Source organism: Palaemon carinicauda, chromosome 41 (genome assembly GCF_036898095.1).
Source record: "Palaemon carinicauda isolate YSFRI2023 chromosome 41, ASM3689809v2, whole genome shotgun sequence".
Taxonomy (NCBI): domain Eukaryota; kingdom Metazoa; phylum Arthropoda; class Malacostraca; order Decapoda; family Palaemonidae; genus Palaemon; species Palaemon carinicauda.
In genome coordinates, this window is record NC_090765.1 from 31,115,331 (window position 1) to 31,138,940 (window position 23,610).

Consider the following 23,610-nt stretch of genomic DNA (forward strand, 5'->3'; position numbering starts at 1 on the left):
ATAAAAAGCCCCTGGTTACCATGGAATAACTGCTGAGATGATACTTGCTGAAAATGAAGTGATCCCCGGAATCCTTACAAGATTATTTTGAAGAATGTGGCATGAAGAAGCAAACCTGATGAATGGGAATTAGGAGTGTTAGTGAAAATGCCTAAAAAAGCAGACCTGACTGATTACAAAAATTACAGAGGCATCACATTTACATCAATTATGAAAATATATAGTACAGTATACTTATTCTAAAGAGGTTAGAGAGAAAGATTGATGAAAAGCTGAGAGATGAACAAGCAGGATTTAGGAAAGGTAGAAGTGTACTGACCAAATTTTCAATTTGAGACATGTACAACAATGCATAAAATATAGAGATCCACTTTTGATGACATTTGTGGACTATGAAAAAGCTTTTGATAGTTTTCACCGACCCATTTTGTGGAGAGACTTACGTTATGGAATTCCTCTTAAATATGTACATGAGCATAGCAAGTGCAAAGTTGATGTTAGTGGAGTCTTATCAAATAAATTTCCTGTGAACAATGTATTACTCTAAGGGAATGTGTTGTCACTTATGTTGTTTATCCTCCTCATGGATTTTGTAATGCGTAAAACAATTGGGGATGATGGAGAAGGATTGGACTGGATTAGTAATAGGAATATAATTGACCTAGAGTATGGAGAAGGATTGGACTGGATTAGTAATAGGAAATTAGTTGACCTAGAGTATGCTAATAATGCTTTCCTTGTTAGCAGACCACCACTGGATTTGCAATGCTTGCTTACCAGAATGCATGAAATATCACAAGAGGTTGGTCTCAAGGTAAAGAAGAACAACAGATGATGTATACGGAATATGCAATGGAAGATGAAATATCATTGGAAGGCAAAAGGATTAATAAGGTAGAATCATTTAGACATTTAGGCTCTATGATCTCTAATACAGGGTCTTTAGGATTGGTGTTTAATGAAAGATTGAAAAAAGAAAAACAGACAATGTCTAGGTTAAGTAAAATTTGGAAACGAAATTGCCTTAAATTACATATAAAAATCAGGCTTTATATCATTTTAGTGAGATTAGTGTTAATGTTTGGATATGAGTCATGGTATGACAATGAAACAATCTCCAACAGATTTAGCAGATTTGAGAACAAAGTTACCAAAAGAATATTAAGAGTTAAATGGCAGGAAAGCATCAGAAATGAAATTTTAAGAGAGATTACTAGTGCCATATGTGAATGAGATCATGGTGAGGAGTAGATGAAGATGGTTTGGGCATGCTCTTTGCACTCCTCCAGTGAGGTTAGTTCACCAAACATGAAACTTGGCTCCACAAGGTACTAGAGAAGTTGGAAGACGCAGACCTACATGGCTGAGGACAATGAAGCATGAAGTCGTAGATGATGAATGGAGAAGTATTGAATTAAAGGTCAAGATAGAGACAACTGGCGAAATTTAATTGAGATCCTTTGTGTCAATAGGCGTAGGAGGAGATGATGATGTTCATAAGTAGCGAGTTTATTTCAATACAGTACTGTATACGTAATAATTCTCTTAAACTAAATCAAAAGGAAACTCAGACTGTGATTATAGTACATTAAGGTGGTTACAAAAATCTTAGATTACATATGATACAGACCAGAAAATACAATTTGCAAATGAATACAGTAATGTATGAGTAATCAGGTTTATGTCATATTGACCTGCTGAATCTTTCAGGTATTGTTATCCAACTATGTAGTCTAGTTAAGGAAGGAGTATCTCTCATTAACAAAGCATAGTATCATTGCAGTTATATTCTTTGCATCATTTGTAAAAGGAAATTTCCACCACTGTTATTCCTAATACTTGGGGGTTATGGTATCGTTATCCGTAGAGTGATGATGATTCTTTGTTACAATCACACTGATAGTTTACAAATGTGCTTATTGCCTCGTATTCACTACCTTAGAGATCTTGTCACAAGCAGTATTGTAAACAGCTTTTTGTTTTGCTAAACACATATATTTTCTGCTATATAATGGAGTTGTACCAAAATTTCTGAAGGTAATTTTACATTTTAACCCATGTTCTGGTCAGCTCTTTATTGATGAATTGCCCAGCTTCTTTTAACAAAATATTTATGTAATCTGTGTAATCTCAGATTTTCAAGTACCCAATAACATCCGAAACATTTATCCTTGGCTTTTATATTGGTAATATCTTTTAGAAAGATAACTACAGTATATTGGCTTTTTAATTTTAATGTATTATTCTCTGTTGGTTCCTTTTCATCTTTCATTTCAAACTCATTCTTTTCATTTACAAGATTGTTTAGGATCACTCTTACTTTCCAACTTTATTTTTGCTTTCATGTTTTTTTGTAATCTTGTTAACTATTTAAATTTTTGCTTATATACTTCAATATCCTAAACATTCAGCCTCTTTCCTCTACTCTGTTGATTGAGGGAAAATAGTTCCTGTGGTGCCTGCCATTTTGAAAATAAGAAATGCATTAAGAGTATTGAATATTGTTGGTACTCCTGCAGGATTTATAAGTGGCAATCAAGTAATATGTAATCCTACAATGCTTATGGTAATTTGCAACCAAAAATTTAGGAATTTTGTAATACTTTAATGTGTTATGCTTAATGTGAAAAGGGTCGGAATAAAGTCTATTACTTTACTAGTAGTATATCATAATTAAGTAAAATATTTAATGATGTTATTGTATATTTGATATGTTAAACTCCCATTTATATCTTGATGCCCATATATCATTTACAATAATTCTGAATATTTTTATATCTTTTTACAGAATTTGTGTATGTTGGGGTGTGTCTTACCAAAGAACCAATGTTTAGACGTAATCTTAGTAATTTTGGCCCCACTAACTTGCGTGCAACAACCTGCTACAATATGATACGCCTTGCAGCTCCAAAACCTGGTGAAGTTGTTCTAGACCCAATGTGTGGTGGAGCGACAATACCCATGGAGGTAAGAGAGATATTCAATTATGTTTTGATCCATTAACCTTTTGTGTGTTGATATAAAGAACAACCTGTAATCCTTTTAAGGGGTGCGACTCTTGACGTCTGCTTGGAATTTTGAAATGCAGATTCTTGCATTTATGGCTAGGAGAATGTCCATATATGTTTTAAATAGTTTTGTAATGAAAACAATTTGTTTTATTGCTAAAAAGTCCTTTTTATATATTTACGAAAGCAAGTCCAGTCCTTTACGCAATTCTTTTCTGACCAGGGTACTTATTTATTTACATTTTATTTAAAAATTACAAGGAAAGATATTTATTTTCAATTCATAGATAGTAACACCACCATTTTGTATGATTTCCTTTTGAAGACATTATCAGTTTCCTTATAGTATTGTAAATAAGCATTTGCTGAAATTTTCTAAGCTTTGTTCATCATATTTCTTTGTCTGCTTTTTTATACATTTGTAATTTATATTTTATATTTATCCTGAACGATGCATAAGTGTCAGAGATGTTAACTAAATATTGTATGCCAAAAGCATAAAATTTTCCTCTGAAAAATATGTAGATGTGGATATATCATGATGAACACATCTTGCTAGTGTGTGCATTTGGTACATGTAGCCAATATATTTCTTGATTTTAGGCAAGTTCACCACAGCTTAGTAAATAACCATGAAGTATGATGATTATGTTCCTATGACCCTAGTGATGAGGAAAATTGCTGTTAAAAGCCCATATTTATACATACCAAATTCTATTCAATCAATCTACAAAAAGCATTTTAAAGTCTTATTCTTCAAAACATCAATCTACAAAAAGCATTTTGAAGTCTTATTTCTCAAAGCATGAAATCTGGAGAAAAATTGCTATTACTTTTTTTAGTATTGACCTATTTTTGCCTTTCAAACATGAAAAGATAAAGAATTTTCATGCCTACAATCTGTATATTAAGTTTTATCAAAGACAAAAAATTTCCATTTGAAAAATAGTAACTATTGAAAGTGACTTTGTATATTACTAAAATACATACATACATACATATACCAAGGCACTTCCCCCAATTTTGTGGGTTAGCAGACATCAAACAAATGAAACAGGAAAGGGGATATCTCCTCTCTACGTTCCTCCCAGCCTGACAAGGGACTCAACCGAGTTCGCCTGGTACTGCTAGGGTGCCACAGCCCAACCTCCCACGTTATCCACCACAGATGAAGCTTCATAATGCTGAATCCCCTACTGTTCCTACCTCCGTGGTCTTCCAAGGCACCGGAGGAAGTAACAGAGCTCACCGGAACTGCGTCACAATCGTTCGCCATTTTTCATTCCTATTTCTAGCACACACTGTTACCTCTCTCACATCTATCCTCCTATCACCCAGAGCTTCCTTCATTCCAAGAAAATTTTCAAAGTACAACTTTTAGGGCATAAAGTTCTCTTTCAAATGGTTTTAAAATGAAAATAATTGATTGTGAAACAAACAAAAAGTAGTGTGAGTTTAAAATAACATTCTTTTAATGTGACTGAGTCGTATTTCTGGTCTAGGTTTAGGCAGCAGATTTCAAGGCCAAATTGTTTGTGAACTTAACAAGACTGCAATATCCCAGATGAAATTGTGGAAGAAAAATTTGTTTTAAAACCTAGGTTTGTTTAAAGCATCTCTAGATTATCAAATTGAATATTTATTCATATAAAAGTAATAATGTAATCTTTTAAAAGTGTGGTTTAACAATTTTTCCCTTTTACACTTCTCATACGTAAGAATTATAACCTTAATGGTATGTTTTTAGGTTAGTCTACACTGTTGAGGTTTAAAAGCTTAATACTGTTTATACTGTATATCATTGCACAGTACACTATTATAGCAAAATTGGAAATGCAGAAAGTAAAAATTTATCCTTTACTTTTATCTTTGTTCTAATACATATACTCTAAAAACCTTTCGTCATTTAAGATAGAGACATGTCTTTAGTGGTGCTAGAACAGCCATCGAATCATGAACAAGCTGGTTGATTAACATCAGGCGGTGTGAAGGGAATGCCTTGCCTACCAGCCTGCCACAGAATAGCAACTTTAGTCGCAACAGTTACAGATGCACTCCTCTCTGGACTGTTGGATCTCTTCTTATATTCGTTTGTAATAACAATTGTTTCATCATATATTGAAGTAAACTGAAACTCACCTTTCACTGAAGTAAAATATCATTGTCCGGAAGTCACCTAAGATATTTTAAATTTCAAGTAATGTTTCCCCATTTTTAGTTGGTATATGAATGCAAGAGTTGATGAAGAAAGTACAAGAGGAAGGTCAAGGTTTCGGTGGATTGATAGAGGAAAGAAAGTTCTAAGTGATAGGAGCAAATTTGAGAGAGGCGAAAAAGCCTGCTAGAAATAGGAATGAATGGTGTGCGATTGTGATGCAGTTCCGATAGTCCCTGCTGCTTCTTCTGGTCGCCTTGGTGACCGCTGAGATAGCAGCAGTAGGAGATTTAGCATACTAAGCTTTAATTGTGGTGGTTAACAGGGCAGGTTGGGTTGTGGCACCTTACCAGTAGTAGTAGTTTTTTTTTTTTCTTTTTTTGTTGCCGTCGTCGTCGGCTACCCCCTAAAATTAGGGAAAGTGCCTTGATAGATAGATATAAGCTCACATTTACCTAACCTGTATCCAAAAGACTTGGAAGATTGTTTTAATTTTGGTAATTGATATCTATATTCTTATGTCCATCAAATAAGTTTGATGCATTTAACAATATATGTTTCTGAAGAAAATTAATCCTTTGAGATTTCAGGGATCACAGTGATAATAGACCTTGCTATATCTTTCTTTATTGGTTGCTGTAAATTAGAATTTCTTGATCTGTTGGATACAGTTATAGTGTCATGTTGAATATCTTAGTGCTGTACAGTCATACCTCAGTACTGTATTTGACTGCTTCAGATTTAGTTCTCAAGGAATATTGCAAAGAAAAAATAGTTCGGGAGTTAGTAGTTTAATTTCATATTTCGCACACTTGCTAGAACTTGTATGAGCTGAAAGGCACCATGTCTATGCCTAATCTTGCTGTAATCATAGCCAATCATCTCAGTCTTACTGTAGCTCTTATCTAGTACCCATCCTGTTAAAATAACTTTAAACTGAGTTTTTTCAATAGATTTTTACTACAGTACAGTATGTATAAGTCACCCATATTATATAAGCAAACCAACAAGGAAATTAACTATAATCAAAATATAACCGAAAAAGAGATAAGTACTGGGTATTACAAAATATTCATGAGGTTATCATCTGTTGAAAACCAATAGTAGTGAAGAGTTTGAAGCTAGCCATTGATGATTTGATAATTTAAGAAGTGTCATTCATGAGCTATCAACTCTCCTATTACCAGTAAAATAAAGTTGAATTTCAATTAGTTTATCTAATTTATTGTTTCTTTAATAAGTACCTTTATGAGTAAATATTTAAACATTTGCATTTATATATATAATACAACTTCCTTTATATTACCCTATGCAATACAAGAGTCTTGACAAGTCGGGAAAATATCAATTCAATTTCTATTATATTCCTTGTGCAGAAATTTTTTCCACTCAACATACTCTTGAACAAATTAATGACGATTACCAAGATACCACTATAATTATTTCACTAGTAAATAAAAAAAAAATGGGAGGCTACATAATTTAAGATTAAATTACAAGTTAAAAATAACTAGAAAAAATTTAGTTATTACATAATTTAGTGTTAGAATGTCATCAGTTGGAAATTAGATTAGCCCCTTCAGGTTTAGACTGATTTATTGTAAAACTTTATTAGTTGGCTAATATAGTAGTTTAATTTTCTGGATCATGCAATTGTAAACTAAATTATTTTCAAATGGAACCATTTCAATAAGGATTAGAATAATGTTTTCTGCCTAAAACTGTCATAGTGTATTGTACCAAAATTAATATAGTGGACTAAAATATATTTTTGAGGTGTCTTATCTTTAGAAAATTGGAATTGGTTACAAAAATATCATACAGTAACCATGAAAAATGCTGTACGTAGGGAAAATATACTCTTAATTTTATATCTTATAATTCCAGGGTTCGTTAACATACTGTAAAGCTTTCCATTTGGGAGGAGATAATTTTGAGCAAGCAGCAAAACGTAGCCGAGAAAATATCAACAACTTATTGAAAAAGGGCAAATCCATGCCCATAGACGTAGCAAGGTGGGATGCCACACGGCTGCCCCTCAGGAACAACTCGGTGGATGTCGTAGTCTCTGATTTACCATTTGGCAAAAGATTGGGCAATAAGGTTGATAATCGTGTGTTATACTACAGAGCTCTCTTGGAAATGGCCAGAGTCACTAAACCTGAGACTGGTCGAGCCGTTTTACTTACACAAGATCGCAACAGCATGATAAAGGTAATTTTTAAGTTTTGTATAAATATTGGTAAATATTTTTCAATTTGTATTTTAAGATTTTTGCTTGTTATTCAGAGAAGAGAGTAAAGTAAGAGTAAGCACCTACAAAGATAAATTCTGAATGATCATTTATCATACTTTGAGTATCATTTTTGTTTTCACAAGGTCTGTGTCCTGAATAGCTTCGTGTAGCTTAAAACTAAGTAATCAAGGATATGAAATTTTATTTTAGCCAATAATAAACAGTATGATTACAAAATTAGAGCATTTGATAACAAATAAAAGGTATAGTAGTGAATATTTGGTAGATTATCAACATTCATTGCACATAGGTTTCCATGATTTTTGGTGTACTGTAAATTAACAGAAATCCATTTTCATTTCTTCTTGTTATTGAATATTACAGGGGAGTAATTATCAAAATAATAACACAATGAAAATAATCATATGCTTATGCAACTTTTAAGAATATAATACTGTAAATCTATTTACCAAGGCACTTTTCCCAATTTTGGGGGTAGCCGACATCAAACAAATGAACAAAAGGGGACCTTTCTTCTCTCCGCTCATCCCATCCCTGACAAGGGATTCAGCTGAGTTTGGCTGGCACTGCTAGGGTGTCATAGCCCACCCTCCCCCCGTTATCCCCCAGAGAGAAAGTTTCATACGCTGATTCCCCTACTGCTGCTACCTCCGCGGTCACCAAGGTGCCGGAGGAAGCAGCAGGGCCTACCAGAATTGCGTTGCAATCGCTTGCCATTCATTCCTATTTGTAGCATGCTCTCTTGCCTCACATCTATCCTCCTATCACCCAGAGTTTTCTTCACTCCATCCATCCACCCAAACATTGGCTTTCCTCTTGTACTTCTCCCATCAACTCTTGCATTCATCACCTTCTTTAGCAGACAGCCACTTTCCATTCTCTCAATAGGGCCAAACCACCTCAACACATTCATTTCCACTCTAGCTGCTAAATCATTTCATACACCCATTCTCACCCTCACTACTTTGTTCCTAACCCTATCTAATTGAGATACACTAGCCATACTCCTCAGACACTTCATCTCAAACACATTCAATATCTGTCTCTTTGTCACTTTCATTACCCATAATTCCGATCCAATACACCATAGTTGGTACAATCACTTTCTCATACAGAACTCTCTTTACATTCATGCATAAACCCGCTATTCTTTACCACTTCCTTCACTGCCCTCAACACTTTGCATCCTTCATTCACTCTGACGTACATCTGCTTCCACTTCACAATTTGCTGCAACAACAGACCCCACATACTTAAGCAGATCTACTTCCTCAAGTAACTCCATTCAACATGACATTCAACCTTGCACCACCCTCCCTTTTCGTGCATCTCATAACCTTATTGGCTCTCAACTTCCTTCTCTCATATACCCTTTCAAACTCTGTCACTAATCGACCAAGCTTCTCTTGCGAGTCTGTAACCAGTACAGTACAGTATCATCCGCATACAACTGGTTTACCTCCCATTCAAGATCACTCTCGTCTATCAGTTTCAATCCTCGACCAAGCATTCACCTCGTTCCACTCTATCAACAAACAAGTTGAACAATCATGGTGACATCACACATCCCTGTCTCACCCCCACTATCAACTATATCATATGTTTTCTCTCGATACATAAATGCTACATACACCTCTTTGCCTTTTGCTAAATATTTCTTGCATATCTGCGTATCTGCCTAATCTCGGCTCTTACACCATCCATACCATGTGCTTTTCCTACTCTTGTTTCATCTAGTGCTCTTCTCACTTCCTCTCTTGTAATCTCTCTCTCATTCTCATCTCCCATCATGTAAAGAATAGGGCAGACTATTCAATGCATGTGTAGTCAAAAGGAAAAATGAATCGTAACGTGAGAGAAGGATCCAATGTATTACTGTCCGGCCAGTCAAAGGTCCCCATAACTCTCTAGCGGTAGTATCTCAATTGGTGGCTGTTGCCCTGGCCAACCTACTACCTAAGTGACAGAATTATATTAAAGGGGACATTAGTTATCAACATGTTACAATGTAGACAGTGTAAAACTTGGGAGGGTTTATGTAAGGCATATTTATAGAATTTTAATTTTTTTTCAGTGTTAATTTACAATTGCTGTTTAGAATATTTCATAATTTTCTCAATATGGTTATGGTAGATTTATATATATATACAGTATATATATATATGTATATATTTTATTTTTATTTAGGGATTATAACCATAAAAAACAATTCGTTCCAAAGTGAATATCAACTTTTTGTTCTTTTGATTTGTAGGATTGTCTAGCATAAGCTGGAGTGTCAAAAAAGTAGTTGGATAGCAACAGGGGTTGAGGGGGAGAACCACTCACCCTCCTGTCGTAGTTAAGCCACTTTGTTTTGGCTGCATCGAGTGAGGATGTGTCCTGCAGTTATTTATCTCTATGCTTGCAGTTTTTTTTTTTTACTTTTTGTATTTACCTCTCAGACTTCACAATGGAATACTGTAGGCCTTGCAAATGCAAAATTGTCCTAGTAAAGAAGGTAAGGTGTTTGCCTTTAATAGAGGCCATTCATGTCAATAAGTTTCCCTTTGTGAAGATTGTACAGTACAGTGTAGTCTCCTGTATAATGGGAAGGTTTGGCAGAAAGAAAAAGTATACTGAAAGCTGTTAATCATCATCTTCATGGGGGAATAATTCATTCACTGCTGAAGAACCATTCTGTTTTTTCTTCCAACCATCCCACCCATCCCTTACTCAATCCAGCAATTGCTCCTTGAGCAAATAAGCATAAGGAGAAGGATGAGTTTAACTTTGATTCAGCGCATGGCATTTGGTTGTTCAGATGCGAGTGTGAATATCTTCCTCAGTGAGGGATTCAGACCTTTGTGGCTATGACATATACCAGTATCTGATCTGTTTGCTGCTAATAATGACATTTGTCAGGAACATCATCTGTTAGTGCCAGTGCCATCAATAAGTAAGTGATCCCCTTGTATTTAGTGATATTTGTGGCTACCCTATTCAAGGGAGCATCCTCATAATTGACTCTTCAGACCTCATTTCTTCTGTGGTAGTGAAAAATGGTTTGTTTGGGAAGGCAAAGATGGCCTCGTGCAAGAAGTTCCTCCTGTCATCTAGAGACTACCATTCTCCTGTAAAAATAGATGATGGTACTTACTTTGGTTACTGGTTACTTGTGGTAGGTTGATCTAACAGAGTATAGGTCCAATGCTGCAATAATTGTCAGTCCTTGTTGCTTCCAATATCTGAGTAATACCACTGTAGGCCTGGTGAAGGGAGTTTATAAGTGTTCACTGTCACTTCTAGTTTTGGAAAAGGATAACAGCTAACCTTTCTACATCATCTCATCATCTTGTGAGTCTTTGGACACATGAAAGGTGAGGCTGACAGGACCTTATGGCTCCTCCCCAAGTCTTTGGAAAGGAGAGCAGGAGAGCAGGTTCAGTCCTGTTTTACTCATTCTTCAGAGGAAAGTATACTTGGTACAGCTTTTATTTCTGCTTAGAGCATTGATGCAAAGTATTAGACAACAGTCACAGATCAATATTGTACCTGTCGGTGTTTGCTCCCTCATCCAGTTTTCGGTTTTATATCAGGGGATGGGAACAATCTTCAGAATGGTTTCCAGAGTTTTAATTTGGTCAGGGATAAAACAGCTCATGAGGAGGAAAATAACAAAATAGAGTGGTAAGGTCCGGAGATTATTGAGGTCCTTATTCAGTACAATGACCTAGGTGAGACAAACACAGTGGCCCTGTCAGGGTTGGGTTTGCACATTGAGAAGAACTCCAATCCTCTTGAGGGTACAAAGAAGTCTTACTAATACGTACAGGTGGCCTGAGCTGCCTAGAGGGTTCTTTGGTCAGGTGGAATTTCAGAACTCTGGGCCTGAAAACTGACTTTAGTTTAGCCAATCTATAAAGTCATTGCTGCCCCCTCTCATTTAGTTGAGAAAGTTTTGTCCCAGAGGAGTTTGTTTAACCATTTAGTCTGTATTCTGACAGCATGGTTCCCCTTGGATTGAATCATTGTAGAAGGTTCATTTTTCTAATATAGGTGCAATGCTCATAGAGGCTACTGCCATGGTCACTTCCCAAGCAGTATCATGGATTGGCCAGGTCACTCACTGTAGGGGACTACTAGTTTTACGAGGTTTACAACCTAGGACAAAGCAAAGTTTTGTAGGTTATTGCTATTAGGAGGAAAGGATATTACTTTCTTCACTCACCAGACAGGGAACTTTATCTTTAGAAGATATACAGTTGTGTATCATTAGGTCTTTTGAGAGTTATCACTATGGTTCACTCTTTTGTCCATCACACCTTCAGTAATACCACCAGACTATGGTGTTGTTTGTACCTCACTGCTGGAGAAAATATCTTGGACAGTTCTCTACAGTTGTCTACCAGAAAAAGTGACCCACCTTCTGTGATTGGAGATGTAGTGGTCACAATTGCTCTTCTAGATTGTGGACATCCTCATCTACTTCCACCAAGAGAAGCTGCTCTCAATTTTGGCTGTTAAAGGGTATTGCTCAACCTTGAGCCAGATGCTTCTCATGGAAATTTTCCTTACTTATGAAGGGTCTCAAGCAATCTTGTAGACCAAGGAACTCAGGCTACTGGAGTTTAACATGTGTGCCTTTTTCTCAGGACTTTGAGGTGGTTATGAGACAAATCTTGCCCTCAAGATTGTCTTCCAGCAAACTTAGTATCAGCAAAGAGATTAAGTGAGTTTCACGAATTGTCTTTACAGATCAGACACTTGAAAAGGTGGGTGGTCTGCATCATTCATCTCTTTGTCCAAGTATGTGTCAATACAGATATCATGATGATGTGTGTTTGAAATAAGTGAAAGCCTGTAGTGCTATACTGTACAGTTTGACAATCATTATGATAATGTGTGTTTGAGGTAAGTTAAAGCCTGTACTGCTATATGACAAGGACACATCAGGCTTGAGTACCATAAACTACTGTGTAGTGTATGTTAGTATAGGTAGAAATAAAAAGGAAGAATCAATGAACACTATCCTTTTGAACAAGTGACAGAAGAGGGGATTGCTGCTTTTTACCCCTTTTATTAGCTCATGGAAGTATGATGTTTGGTCACATTTCATGAAACTTCTCACTGCATGGTAGAGCTTTGCTGCATATCGGGATCGTCTTCAATCAGGACTTTTAATGTAAAAGACCTTATCAACAAATAAAGCATGAAATATTGACTGTATGAAGAGATAATGTTTAGCAGTTTCTATCTCTTTTTCCTGGTTTCTTCTTGTAAGTGTTACCTAGAAGTCACTCCGATATTTGTAATGAGGCATGAACTATTAAAATGAAACAAGTGACCAATGATATCTACCAAAACCTGGCCATGGGCAGAGAATGTAGAAAAGCTTGATACTATGATCATGTTCAAATTTGGGCCTCAAACTGTGTTGAGGTACATAACTGTATTAGTTGCAGGGAAGTTGTGAATTTGCAGGTTACCATGGCATTTTTTAAGGATTTACAGAATGCTTGGTACGTTCCCAAAAGCCACTCCGACCCTCATATGTAAAAAGGAAAGATTAACAAATCATATATGGAATGCTGTAGGTGCTTATGTCATCAGGGGTGCCAGACATTCAGTTAAAATGAAGGTGCTGTACATAGGATTCTATAAGTATCCTGAACTGAAACTTCCTTCTTTGCCAAATGAAGCGAAGGGAATTCCTTAATGATGTAGATGTGGAGCTGAAATTCCAACGAAGTTAAGAATCCATCTAATCAATCTACACAGTTTTCATCTGAAAGGGAATTAGATTCTAAAACTTGATGAGGTAGTTCAGTTTTAATAGATTTTATATAGTACAGTACACTTTACCATCGTAGAATAAACTACATTATTTAGGATATGAAAGTTTTTGCTCAATGTATTGGCTCAGATATGTCGCAAGAGTTCAGGAAAGGCAAGCAATTCATATAGAAAATAAAATTTTTCCAAACTCACTAAATATTCTTGACACTAGCTCCCGCCAGAGGAAGCAGTGGACGTTCAGTAAACCTTGAGGGGTTAAAAAGAAATTAACCTTTGGGCTACTAGTGAACATAAACTTAACAAGGAAAATGAAAGTGCCCATGCTAGCCGGAAAAACATTATTAGCTCTAGTAGAAGGACTAGGAAGAGGAGAGAGAAATGCTTCATGAAGTGAGGACCTTGGCAATGTCAATGCAGATGAAAGTGAGGATTTAATGGTAAAAAAGAGCTTCAGATGTATTAAAATCAGGCTATCAACCGCTTCTCTTGAAACAAGGTTTCTATGAACAAAAGGAGACGCTTGTCCAAAAGAGATGAAAGGGTGTTATAACATTTTCCACTCAAGTTTCTTGCTTAGCAAGGCTTCTATCGTGACTTAAGATGGAATCACGATAGTGTATTTATAAAGACCAGTAAGCAGTCAGTTATCTTTTATTTTGTAAGGGAAATATTATGAACATTATGCAGTGTGAGATGCGTAGAAAATTATAATTGTTGTATTGAATTGTCTGTAGTCATATACTGTAATATTCTTTTGGTCGAAGTTTTTTGAAGAGTAAAGTACATTCAATAGTTGTTTGACTCTAAGCAATCGTTAACGAGTTGTTAAAGTTTGGTTTTGACGAATGCGGGTCGCGCATGCGTGGATCCTCAGTCGTCTTTGAGTGATTTGACTCGGAATCGAGTTAGTACCGGCTCACGTACGTGACTGCTAGGGTCTTGGTTACCCTACGGTATCTCAGGGGGAGAGAAGGAATTAACACACCACGAGAGGAGTTCTTACCATCATGGATTATCTAAGTCAAAGTTTTATAAGTGTTTTGTGATGTTAGTGATATTGAAGGGCATGCATGCACGTTAGATATCGTTACTAGCAGACATTTGTAAAATAAGACGATACTTCGTGTTGCCGGATAGGAAATTTTACAATAAATAGTTTAGGTTAGTAATAAATATGAATAATTTATTCCTGGTCAAATAATGATTTAAACACAATGCAATTTCTTGATTTATTGAATGAAAGGAACAGAAAAGAATCCTTGAAAATCTGTTAAAGAACCTGGTAATATGTAAATCAAATTGGTGTAAGTTTAGGTTTCCATATTTATTGAAGATTCTATATGTTTACTATTTTTGATTCTTTTGAGTAAATATAGCTTCATCTGCCATAAGAGTAACACTATCTTAAATTACATACATGCTTATCTGAAAATTCTGAATATGGTATTATAAAATTTTCAATATTAAACTTACCCGGTGATCATATAGCTGACAGCTCTGCTGCCCGACAGAAAAACCTACGGGCGGAATACGCCAGCGATCGCTATACAGGTGGGGGTGTACATCAACAGCGCCATCTGTCGAGCAGGTACTCAAGTACTCGATGTCAACACAGAACCAATTTTCTCTCTGTCGTGTCACCGGCAAGACCTACTGAATACGCTCTTGTTTTCTGGATTGATTTTCACGTTATTTGGTGAAGTATTCATTTCTGGTTATTAGCTATCGCTGTGCAGAAGTTATCTTCAATACTTCCTTGCATTCTTTTTTGGATTTTGGATTATTTGTTGACGACTTGGATAGATTTTGAATTCCCCCCTTTGACTAATTCAAGATGTCTGACCCTTCTCAAGTCCCCAAGTACAGGAAATGTAGCGCTAGGGACTGTTCAAGGCGTCTTCCGAAGGCCTCTATCGATCCGCACACCGTTTGTTCCAATTGTAGGGGTAAAGCCTGTCAATTGGAAGATCGATGTGAGGAATGCGCTGGGCTTTCGGAATTCGGGTTTCAAGAATTCCTGAAATATGCACGTAGGCTAGAGAAGGATAGGATCAGGAGGAGTTCGTCTCGCTCAATTGATTTTTCCTCTCCCCATGCCCCTCAACCTATTCCTTCCCCTGTAGTGGTTGCACCCGACCCCCCTGGCTAGCTCTCATCAACCTTCAATGGCAGATATGATGCGTGCCATCCAGGCTCTAGGTGAGAGAGTCGAGTCATTGGCGAATGACCGCAATCAACTCATGGCTGACGTCAGAGAGTTGAAAGGTAAAAGTGCAGTGGGAAGTGAAGTGAGTGTCAGTGCAGTGAAAAGTGTCAGTGTTACGCATGAGGGTGCGTCTGTTCGTGCCTGTCGTCCTCCCAGTCCGGGACCTCTTGCAAGCTCCCAAGCCCAGGGGAGAAGCAATGTCGTACGACCAAAGGGTTCGACAGGCTTTAATCAGCGGACAGACGTACCCTCCGTGGTTTCGGACGTATCTTACCTAGATCGTCCAACCACAAGAAGACGAGTGAGCCCGTTCATTCCTCGTCTGCGGAAGAGGTTTCTCGACAGAAACGATGGACCAAGGTCTCACGGCCTCTTAAACGTAAGGTCCCTTCCGAGCTAGTCCAACGGCCCAGGTGTAGCCACTGGGTCAGTTCGGACTCGCTGCAGTCCTCCGACGACTGCACACCTCCTAAGAGAGGCAAATTGGTACCGCAACAGGCAGTAACTCCGTCTGTTGCCGCACCCGCTGTTTTAGACCCTCAGTCACAACGGACAGTAACTCCGTCTGTTGCCGCTTTTGTAGACCCTAAGTGGTCTTTGCTGCAGTCTATGCAGACTCAGTTAGCTGCTGTTATGCAGGAGTTTCGTGCGGAGAAGGTTGACGCTCACCCGTTAGCCTACAACCTGCCACGGTTGTGCGCCCAGCAGACGCTGAGGCTGCCTGCTCCCACACTCCAGCTGTGAGAGCTCCTCCACCCATGCGCAGTCGACCCTGCCAGACGCATGCTGACGTTCACAGACGCACGGAACCCTCCGTTGCCGTGCGTGAGCTACCACAACAACAGGAGGGTGGAGTTAGGCTGCCGTGTTTTGACGCGGTGCATCAGCCTCCGCAAACCACGGTGGTCTCCGCTCAGTCGGGAGTAGACGCTTTGCGCACCCACTCAGCTTTGGTTGTTGCCAGTTCTCAGACTGACCAACAGTGGCATGATGTTGGGTCCAGTGCAGCCACGCATGCACCCGTGCTGCCGGACTCAGCCGTCCAGCCCACTCCGTTGCCTCTTCCTCCTCAACATTCAGACGATGGTATCTCTGATGATGACGAAGCTGCACATCTTGACGACCAACACTCGGACATCGAAGAACCCAAGACCACGCCTCCCTCCTTAGACTTTAGGAAAGTGCTTGCGCTGTTCAAGGATTTATATCCGGATCAGTTTGTGTCTGCAGCACCACGCTCGCCTCCCTCTGAGTTCGCTTTAGGCATGCAGTCAGCAGCACCTGCCTTTACAAAGCTCGTACTCGCTCGCTCGTCCAAGAGAGCTTTAAGGGTACTGGGAGAGTGGTTGCAGTCCAAGAAGCAACTTGGGAAGACATCCTTCATGTTTCCCCCGGTCAAGCTTGCTTCCAGATCTAGCGTCTGGTATGCCACGGGAGAAATTCTCGGCTTGGGAGTTCCTGCCTCTGCCCAGGGCGACTTCTCAAGTCTGGTAGACTCTCCCCGCAGGCTGGCTATGAGACGCTCCAAGATTTGCTGGACTCCTTCGGATATGGACCATCTTATGAAGGGAGTTTTCTGCGCATTCGAAGTCTTTAACTTCTTGGACTGGTGTTTGGGAGCGTTGAGCAGGAAGACCTCCCCTTCTGATAAGGAAACTTCCATGCTCATCATGTCCTGCATGGACAAAGCCATACGGGATGGTTCTAGTGAGCTTGCGGCTTCTTTCGTGTCTGGGGTCCTCAAGAAGCGAGATCACCTTTGCTCCTTCTTGTCAGCTGGAGTCACCCCATGTCAAAAGTCGGAGCTTATGTTTGCTCCACTCTCGAAGTGTCTCTTCCCTGAAGAGTTGATCAAGGAGATGGCTGCCTCCTTGATCCAGAAAGACACCCATGACCTGGTGGCGTCATCCGCACGCAAAGCCACCCCTTTGCCCTCCGTACCTAGACCCAGGATGGACACTCCAGCGTCAAGGTTCATTCCGCCCTTTCGTGGCAGAGCCTCCAGCAGAGGAGGTGCTCGTGCCAGAAGTCAACGTGGGAGCAAGAAGAAGGGTTCCAAGTCCTCTAGAGGCAGAGTCTGACTGCCACCTTCTTCAGACAGCAGTGGGAGCCAGGCTCAAGAACTACTGGCAGGCCTGGGAGAACAGGGGCGCAGACGCACAGTCTGTGAAGTTACTCAGGGAGGGGTACAAGATTCCAATCTTTGCCAAGCCCCCTCTAGCAACAACTCCCATCGACCTCTCTCCCAGGTACAGAGAGGAGGACAAGAGACTAGCTTTACAGCAAGAGGTGTCTCTCTTACTACAAAAGGGAGCGGTAGTCATAGTCCGGGACCATCAATCCCCGGGCTTCTACAACCGCCTCTTCTTAGTGCCGAAGAAGACAGGAGGGTGGAGACCGGTGCTAGACGTCAGTTCTCTGAATGTCTTTGTCACAAAGCAGACGTTCACCATGGAGACGACAAAGTCGGTTCTAGCATCGGTCAGGAAGGAAGACTGGATGGTCTCGTTAGACCTAAAGGACGCTTACTTTCACGTCCCCATCCACCCAGATTCCCAACCTTTTCTAAGGTTCGTTTTCGGGAAGGTTGTATAACAGTTCCAAGCCCTGTGCTTTGGCCTAAGCACGGCACCTCTAGTTTTTACCAAACTGATGAGGAATATTGCCAAATTCCTGCATTTAGCAAACACCAGAGCCTCCCTCTATTTGGACGACTGGCTTTTAAGAGCTGCGTCAAGTCGTCGCTGTCTGGAGAATCTACAGTGGACTCTAGATCTGACCAAGGAATTGGGTCTCCTGGTCAATATAGAAAAGTCCCAACTCGTCCCATCCCAAACTATAGTATACGTAGGAATGGAGATTCAGAGTCAAGCTTTTCGGGCTTTTCCGTCGGCCCCCAGAGTCAGTCAAGCCCAAGAATGCATCCAGTCCATGCTGACGAAGGACCGATGTTCAGTCAGACAGTGGATGAGTCTGATAGGGACGCTTTCATCACTGGACCAGTTCATCGCGTTAGGGAGACTCCACCTCCGCCCCCTTCAATTTCACTTAGCTGCTCACTGGAGAAAGGACAAGACGCTAGAAGCGGTCTCGGTTCCTATTTCCGAGAAGATGAAGTCGTCACTGACTTGGTGGAAGAACAACATTCTCCTCAGGGAGGGTCTGCCACTGGCTGTTCAGACCCCCGACCACCTTCTCTTCTCGGACGCATCGGACACGGGCTGGGGTGCGACATTGGACGGTCGGGAATGCTCGGGCACGTGGAATGCGGTTCAAAGCGAGTTGCACATCAACTGCAAGGAGCTACTGGCAGTTCATCTGGCCTTGAGAAGCTTCAAGTCCCTCCTTTTAGGCAAGGTGGTGGAGGTGAACTCCGACAACACCACAGCCATGGCGTACATCTCCAAGCAAGGAGGGACTCATTCGATGACGTTGTACGAGATCGCAAGGGACCTCCTCACCTGGTCAAGAGATCGAAACATATCCCTAGTAACGAGGTTCATTCAAGGCGACATGAATGTCATGGCAGACCGCCTCAGCCGGAAGGGTCAAATCATCCCAACAGAGTGGACCCTTCACAAGAATTTATGCAACAGACTATGGGCATTGTGGGGCCAGCCCACCATAGATCTGTTCGCAACCTCGATGACCAAGAGGCTCCCAATTTATTGTTCACCGATTCCGGACCCAGCAGCAGTTCACATAGATGCCTTTCTTCTGGATTGGTCCCATCTAGACCTTTATGCGTTTCCCCCGTTCAAGATTGTCAACAGAGTACTGCAGAAGTTCGCCTCTCACGAAGGGACAAGGTTGACGTTGGTTGCTCCCCTCTGGCCCGCGAGAGAATGGTTCACCGAGGTACTGCAATGGCTAGTAGACGTTCCCAGAACACTTCCTCTAAGAGTGGACCTTCTGCGTCAGCCGCATGTAAAGAAGGTACACCCAAGCCTCCACGCTCTTCGTCTGACTGCCTTCAGACTATCGAAAGACTCTCGAGAGCTAGAGGCTTTTCGAAGGAGGCAGCCAGAGCGATTGCTAGAGCTAGGAGGACATCCACTCTCAAAGTCTACCAGTCGAAGTGGGAAGTCTTCCGAAGCTGGTGCAAGGCGAATGCAGTTTCCTCAACCAGTACCTCTATAACTCAGATAGCTGACTTCCTTTTATACCTAAGGAAGGAAAGATCCCTTTCAGCTCCCACGATCAAGGGTTATAGGAGCATGTTGGCAGCAGTCTTCCGTCACAGAGGCTTAGATCTTTCCAACAACAAAGATCTACAGGACCTCCTTAAGTCTTTTGAGACCTCGAAGGAGCGTCGGTTGGCCACACCAGGTTGGAACTTAGACGTGGTACTAAGGTTCCTTATGTCAGCAAGGTTCGAACCACTTCAATCAGCCTCTTTAAAAGATCTCACTTTGAAAACTCTTTTCCTCGTCTGCTTAGCAACAGCTAAAAGAGTCAGTGAGATACACGCCTTCAGCAGGAACATTGGATTTACATCTGAAACGGCTACATGTTCCTTACAGCTTGGTTTTTTAGCCAAAAACGAACTTCCTTCTCGTCCTTGGCCCAAATCGTTCGATATTCCAAGCCTTGCTAATTTGGTTGGAAATGAACAAGAAAGAGTACTATGCCCGGTAAGAGCTCTTAAGTACTATTTGAAACGGACTAAGCCATTACGTGGACAATCAGAAGCTTTATGGTGCGCCATTAAGAAACCTTCTTTACCAATGTCGAAGAATGCAGTTTCTTATTATATCAGACTTTTAATTCGAGAAGCTCATTCCCATCTGAATAAGGAGGACCATGCTTTGCTGAAGGTAAGGACACATGAAGTTAGAGCTGTCGCAACTTCAGTGGCCTTCAAACAAAACAGATCTCTGCAGAGTGTAATGGATGCAACCTATTGGAGAAGCAAGTCAGTGTTCGCATCATTTTACCTTAAAGATGTCCAGTCTCTTTACGAGAACTGCTACACCCTGGGACCATTCGTAGCAGCGAGTGCAGTAGTGGGTGAGGGCTCAACCACTACATTCCCCTAATCCCATAACCTTTTTAATCTTTCTCTTGAAATGCTTTTTATTGTTGTTTTTGGGTTGTCCGGAAGGCTAAGAAGCCTTTCGCATCCTGGTTGATTTGGCGGGTGGTCAAATTCTTTCTTGAGAAGCGCCTAGATTAGAGGTTTTGATGAGGTCCTTTAGTATGGGTTGCAACCCTTCATACTTCAGCTCCTAGGAGTCGCTCAGCATCCTGTGAGGATCGCGAGGCTCAGTAAGGAAGACGTACTTAAAAAGGCAGAGTAATTGTTCAAGTCGACTTCCTTACCAGGTACTTATTAATTTTATGTTTGTTATTTTGAATAACTACTAAAATGAAATACGGAATACTTAGCTCTTAATGTTAACATATATGCTGGTCTCTACCCACCCCCCTGAGTGTGAATCAGCTATATGATCACCGGGTAAGTTTAATATTGAAAAATGTTATTTTCATTAGTAAAATAAATTTTTGAATATACTTACCCGGTGATCATAAATTAAAGGACCCACCCTTCCTCCCCAATAGAGACCCAGTGGACCGAGGAGAAAATTGGTTCTGTGTTGACATCGAGTACTTGAGTACCTGCTCGACAGATGGCGCTGTTGATGTACACCCCCACCTGTATAGCGATCGCTGGCGTATTCCGCCCGTAGGTTTTTCTGTCGGGCAGCAGAGCTGACAGCTATATGATCACCGGGTAAGTATATTCAAAAATTTATTTTACTAATGAAAATAACATTTTTCCATTGAAATTTTTTAATACCCAAGGATTCATTTGCCATAAGAGTAACACTATTTTTAATTCAGAATTTGTTTCACATGTCGTAGTTAAAACTCCTCATAGTAATAGAAAAATTTTATCACTGTTGAGAAAATAAATCTTATAGCCAATTACATTTCCTGTGTGCTGATTTATAGTTTTACATATTTTGCTAAAACTTTATCTGCCTTAATAATAAAGGAAGGCTAAAATGACAGAAAATTGCTGGACCTAAAGTACATCGTATGGGACTTAAAGGAGTAAAGATCCATGGCTGTAGAATGTATGTATTAATGGACCCAAAGGGTTAAATTCTTAAATTTCCCTCTTGAATAGCACGTGACAGGATGTTGAAGCATTAACGGCACATAAGTCTTGTCTGAAATTCAGATCTTAGCCAAAGAATCAAATTAGTGTATCCAACAAAGACATATCTTAGCCAAAGAATCAAATTAGTGTATCCAACAAAGACATATCTTAGCCAAAGAATCAAATTAGTGTATCCAACAAAGACATATCTTAGCCAAAGAATCAAATTAGTGTATCCAACAAAGACATATCTTAGCCAAAGAATCAAATTAGTGTATCCAACAAAGACATATCTTAGCCAAAGAATCAAATTAGTGTATCCAACAAAGACATATCTTAGCCAAAGAATCAAATTAGTGTATCCAACAAAGACATATCTTAGCCAAAGAATCAAATTAGTGTATCCAACAAAGACATATCTTAGCCAAAGAATCAAATTAGTGTATCCAGCAAAGACATATCTTAGCCAAAGAATCAAATTAGTGTATCCAACAAAGACATATCATAGCCAAAGAATCAAATTAGTGTATCCAACAAAGACATATCATAGCCAAAGAATCAAAATAGTGTATCCAACAAAGACATATCATAGCCAAAGAATCAAAATAGTGTATCCAACAAAGACATATCATAGCCAAAGAATCAAATTAGTGTATCCAACAAAGACATATCATAGCCAAAGAATCAAAATAGTGTATCCAACAAAGACATATCATAGCCAAAGAATCAAATTAGTGTATCCAACAAAGACATATCATAGCCAAAGAATCAAATTAGTGTATCCAACAAAGACATATCTTAGCCAAAGAATCAAATTAGTGTATCCAACAAAGACATCAATGGCATAATGTTTGTAAACTCCCTGTGGGCAAACAGTGTTTGTGGATTATCAATCCATGTATACTGACTTAGTCTGTAGAGAAATAACATTGCCAACTCCTACATGCATGATACTGAAGATGTAGGTATGTACCTGTTATGATTTTTACATGTAAACATAAACACACAATGATATTTAGGGAATTTTATTGAAATTGTGGACAAAATTAAGTCACAGCCTTAATATTTTAGAATCAATAATTAAAAATTGATGCAGGTAATAAGCTACAGACAGAATACTTACAACAAAGGGCTAACCATATTACCTAAACAACAAGAATTTGTGTGTATAAAACCAGAGATTCTCAGGTTGAATTAAACTGACAGAGCATTATTGCAAAATAAGTTACCAGAATGAAAAATGAATTTGAGATTCATCTTAAAATGGGTAAGATTTATCTGAATGTTAGAAACGAATGTGATATACAACACCTGAAAAATTACCATAGCCTAAAAAAAATAGTACACAATTAATATTGATACTATCCGTAAAACATCTGACATGTTTTCACAGCCCTTAATATCAAACATTAAGTAATACAAAAGTCACTACAAACTTTAAAGAGGTGTGACTTACAAGTCCGTGAAATGAAGTAAGGTATGTTTAATTATTGATGGGTGTTGTATTTCATTATTTTTTTTTATCCAATGCAAACCAATTACTTATGCAACAGTGATTCACCTCCCAACTGTACAAGAAAGTGAATCTCAAACCAAAAGTGAACCTGGGGTCTTTAAGTACACATTGAGTGCTGCATAACCAGCCAGTTCTTCATAGTAGAGAAGGTGTTTGCAAATTTTTATGTTCATGAATTCAAGCTATTAATATGAAGAGTTTGTATTAAAAGAAAAGCTTTCAGTATAAATGATAGGTTTGTATAGGAAAGAATTAATCAGTTTTATTTTATAAGTTGTATTTAATTTATATCTTTTATTGTTACAGATTGAAAAGACTTGCCTGTTGTACAGACTATTTTATTTTGTTCCAGAATATCAAGAGAGTGCCAACATTATGGAAAAGTTTGACATCTCGCACAGTGAACATAGGGGGATTAACAGCAATGATATTCATGCTGCAGAGGACTGCATTGTTGCCTGAAGCAATGAACACTGAACATTCACAAATGGAAGTGAAAGAAGAATCTTGACGTACTGGAAGTTTTAGGGGTTCAGTTAGGATTTTTATGTTGAAAAAAAGGCAATACTAAATTTCTTTTGAAA

The 23,610-nt window shown here is 39.2% G+C and overlaps 1 protein-coding gene across 1 annotated transcript in view; it reads left to right on the plus strand.

The window, feature by feature from the left end:
- Positions 1 to 23,610, plus strand: part of LOC137632248 (tRNA (guanine(6)-N2)-methyltransferase THUMP3-like) — a 72,555-nt gene extending 48,945 nt beyond the window's left edge. The window contains exons 7-9 of the mRNA XM_068364140.1: positions 2,789 to 2,967; positions 7,051 to 7,377; positions 23,379 to 23,610. Of these exons, the coding sequence (XP_068220241.1) occupies positions 2,789 to 2,967; positions 7,051 to 7,377; positions 23,379 to 23,537 (665 nt within the window). The 3' untranslated portion in view covers positions 23,538 to 23,610. The remainder of the gene's footprint in view (positions 1 to 2,788; positions 2,968 to 7,050; positions 7,378 to 23,378) is intronic.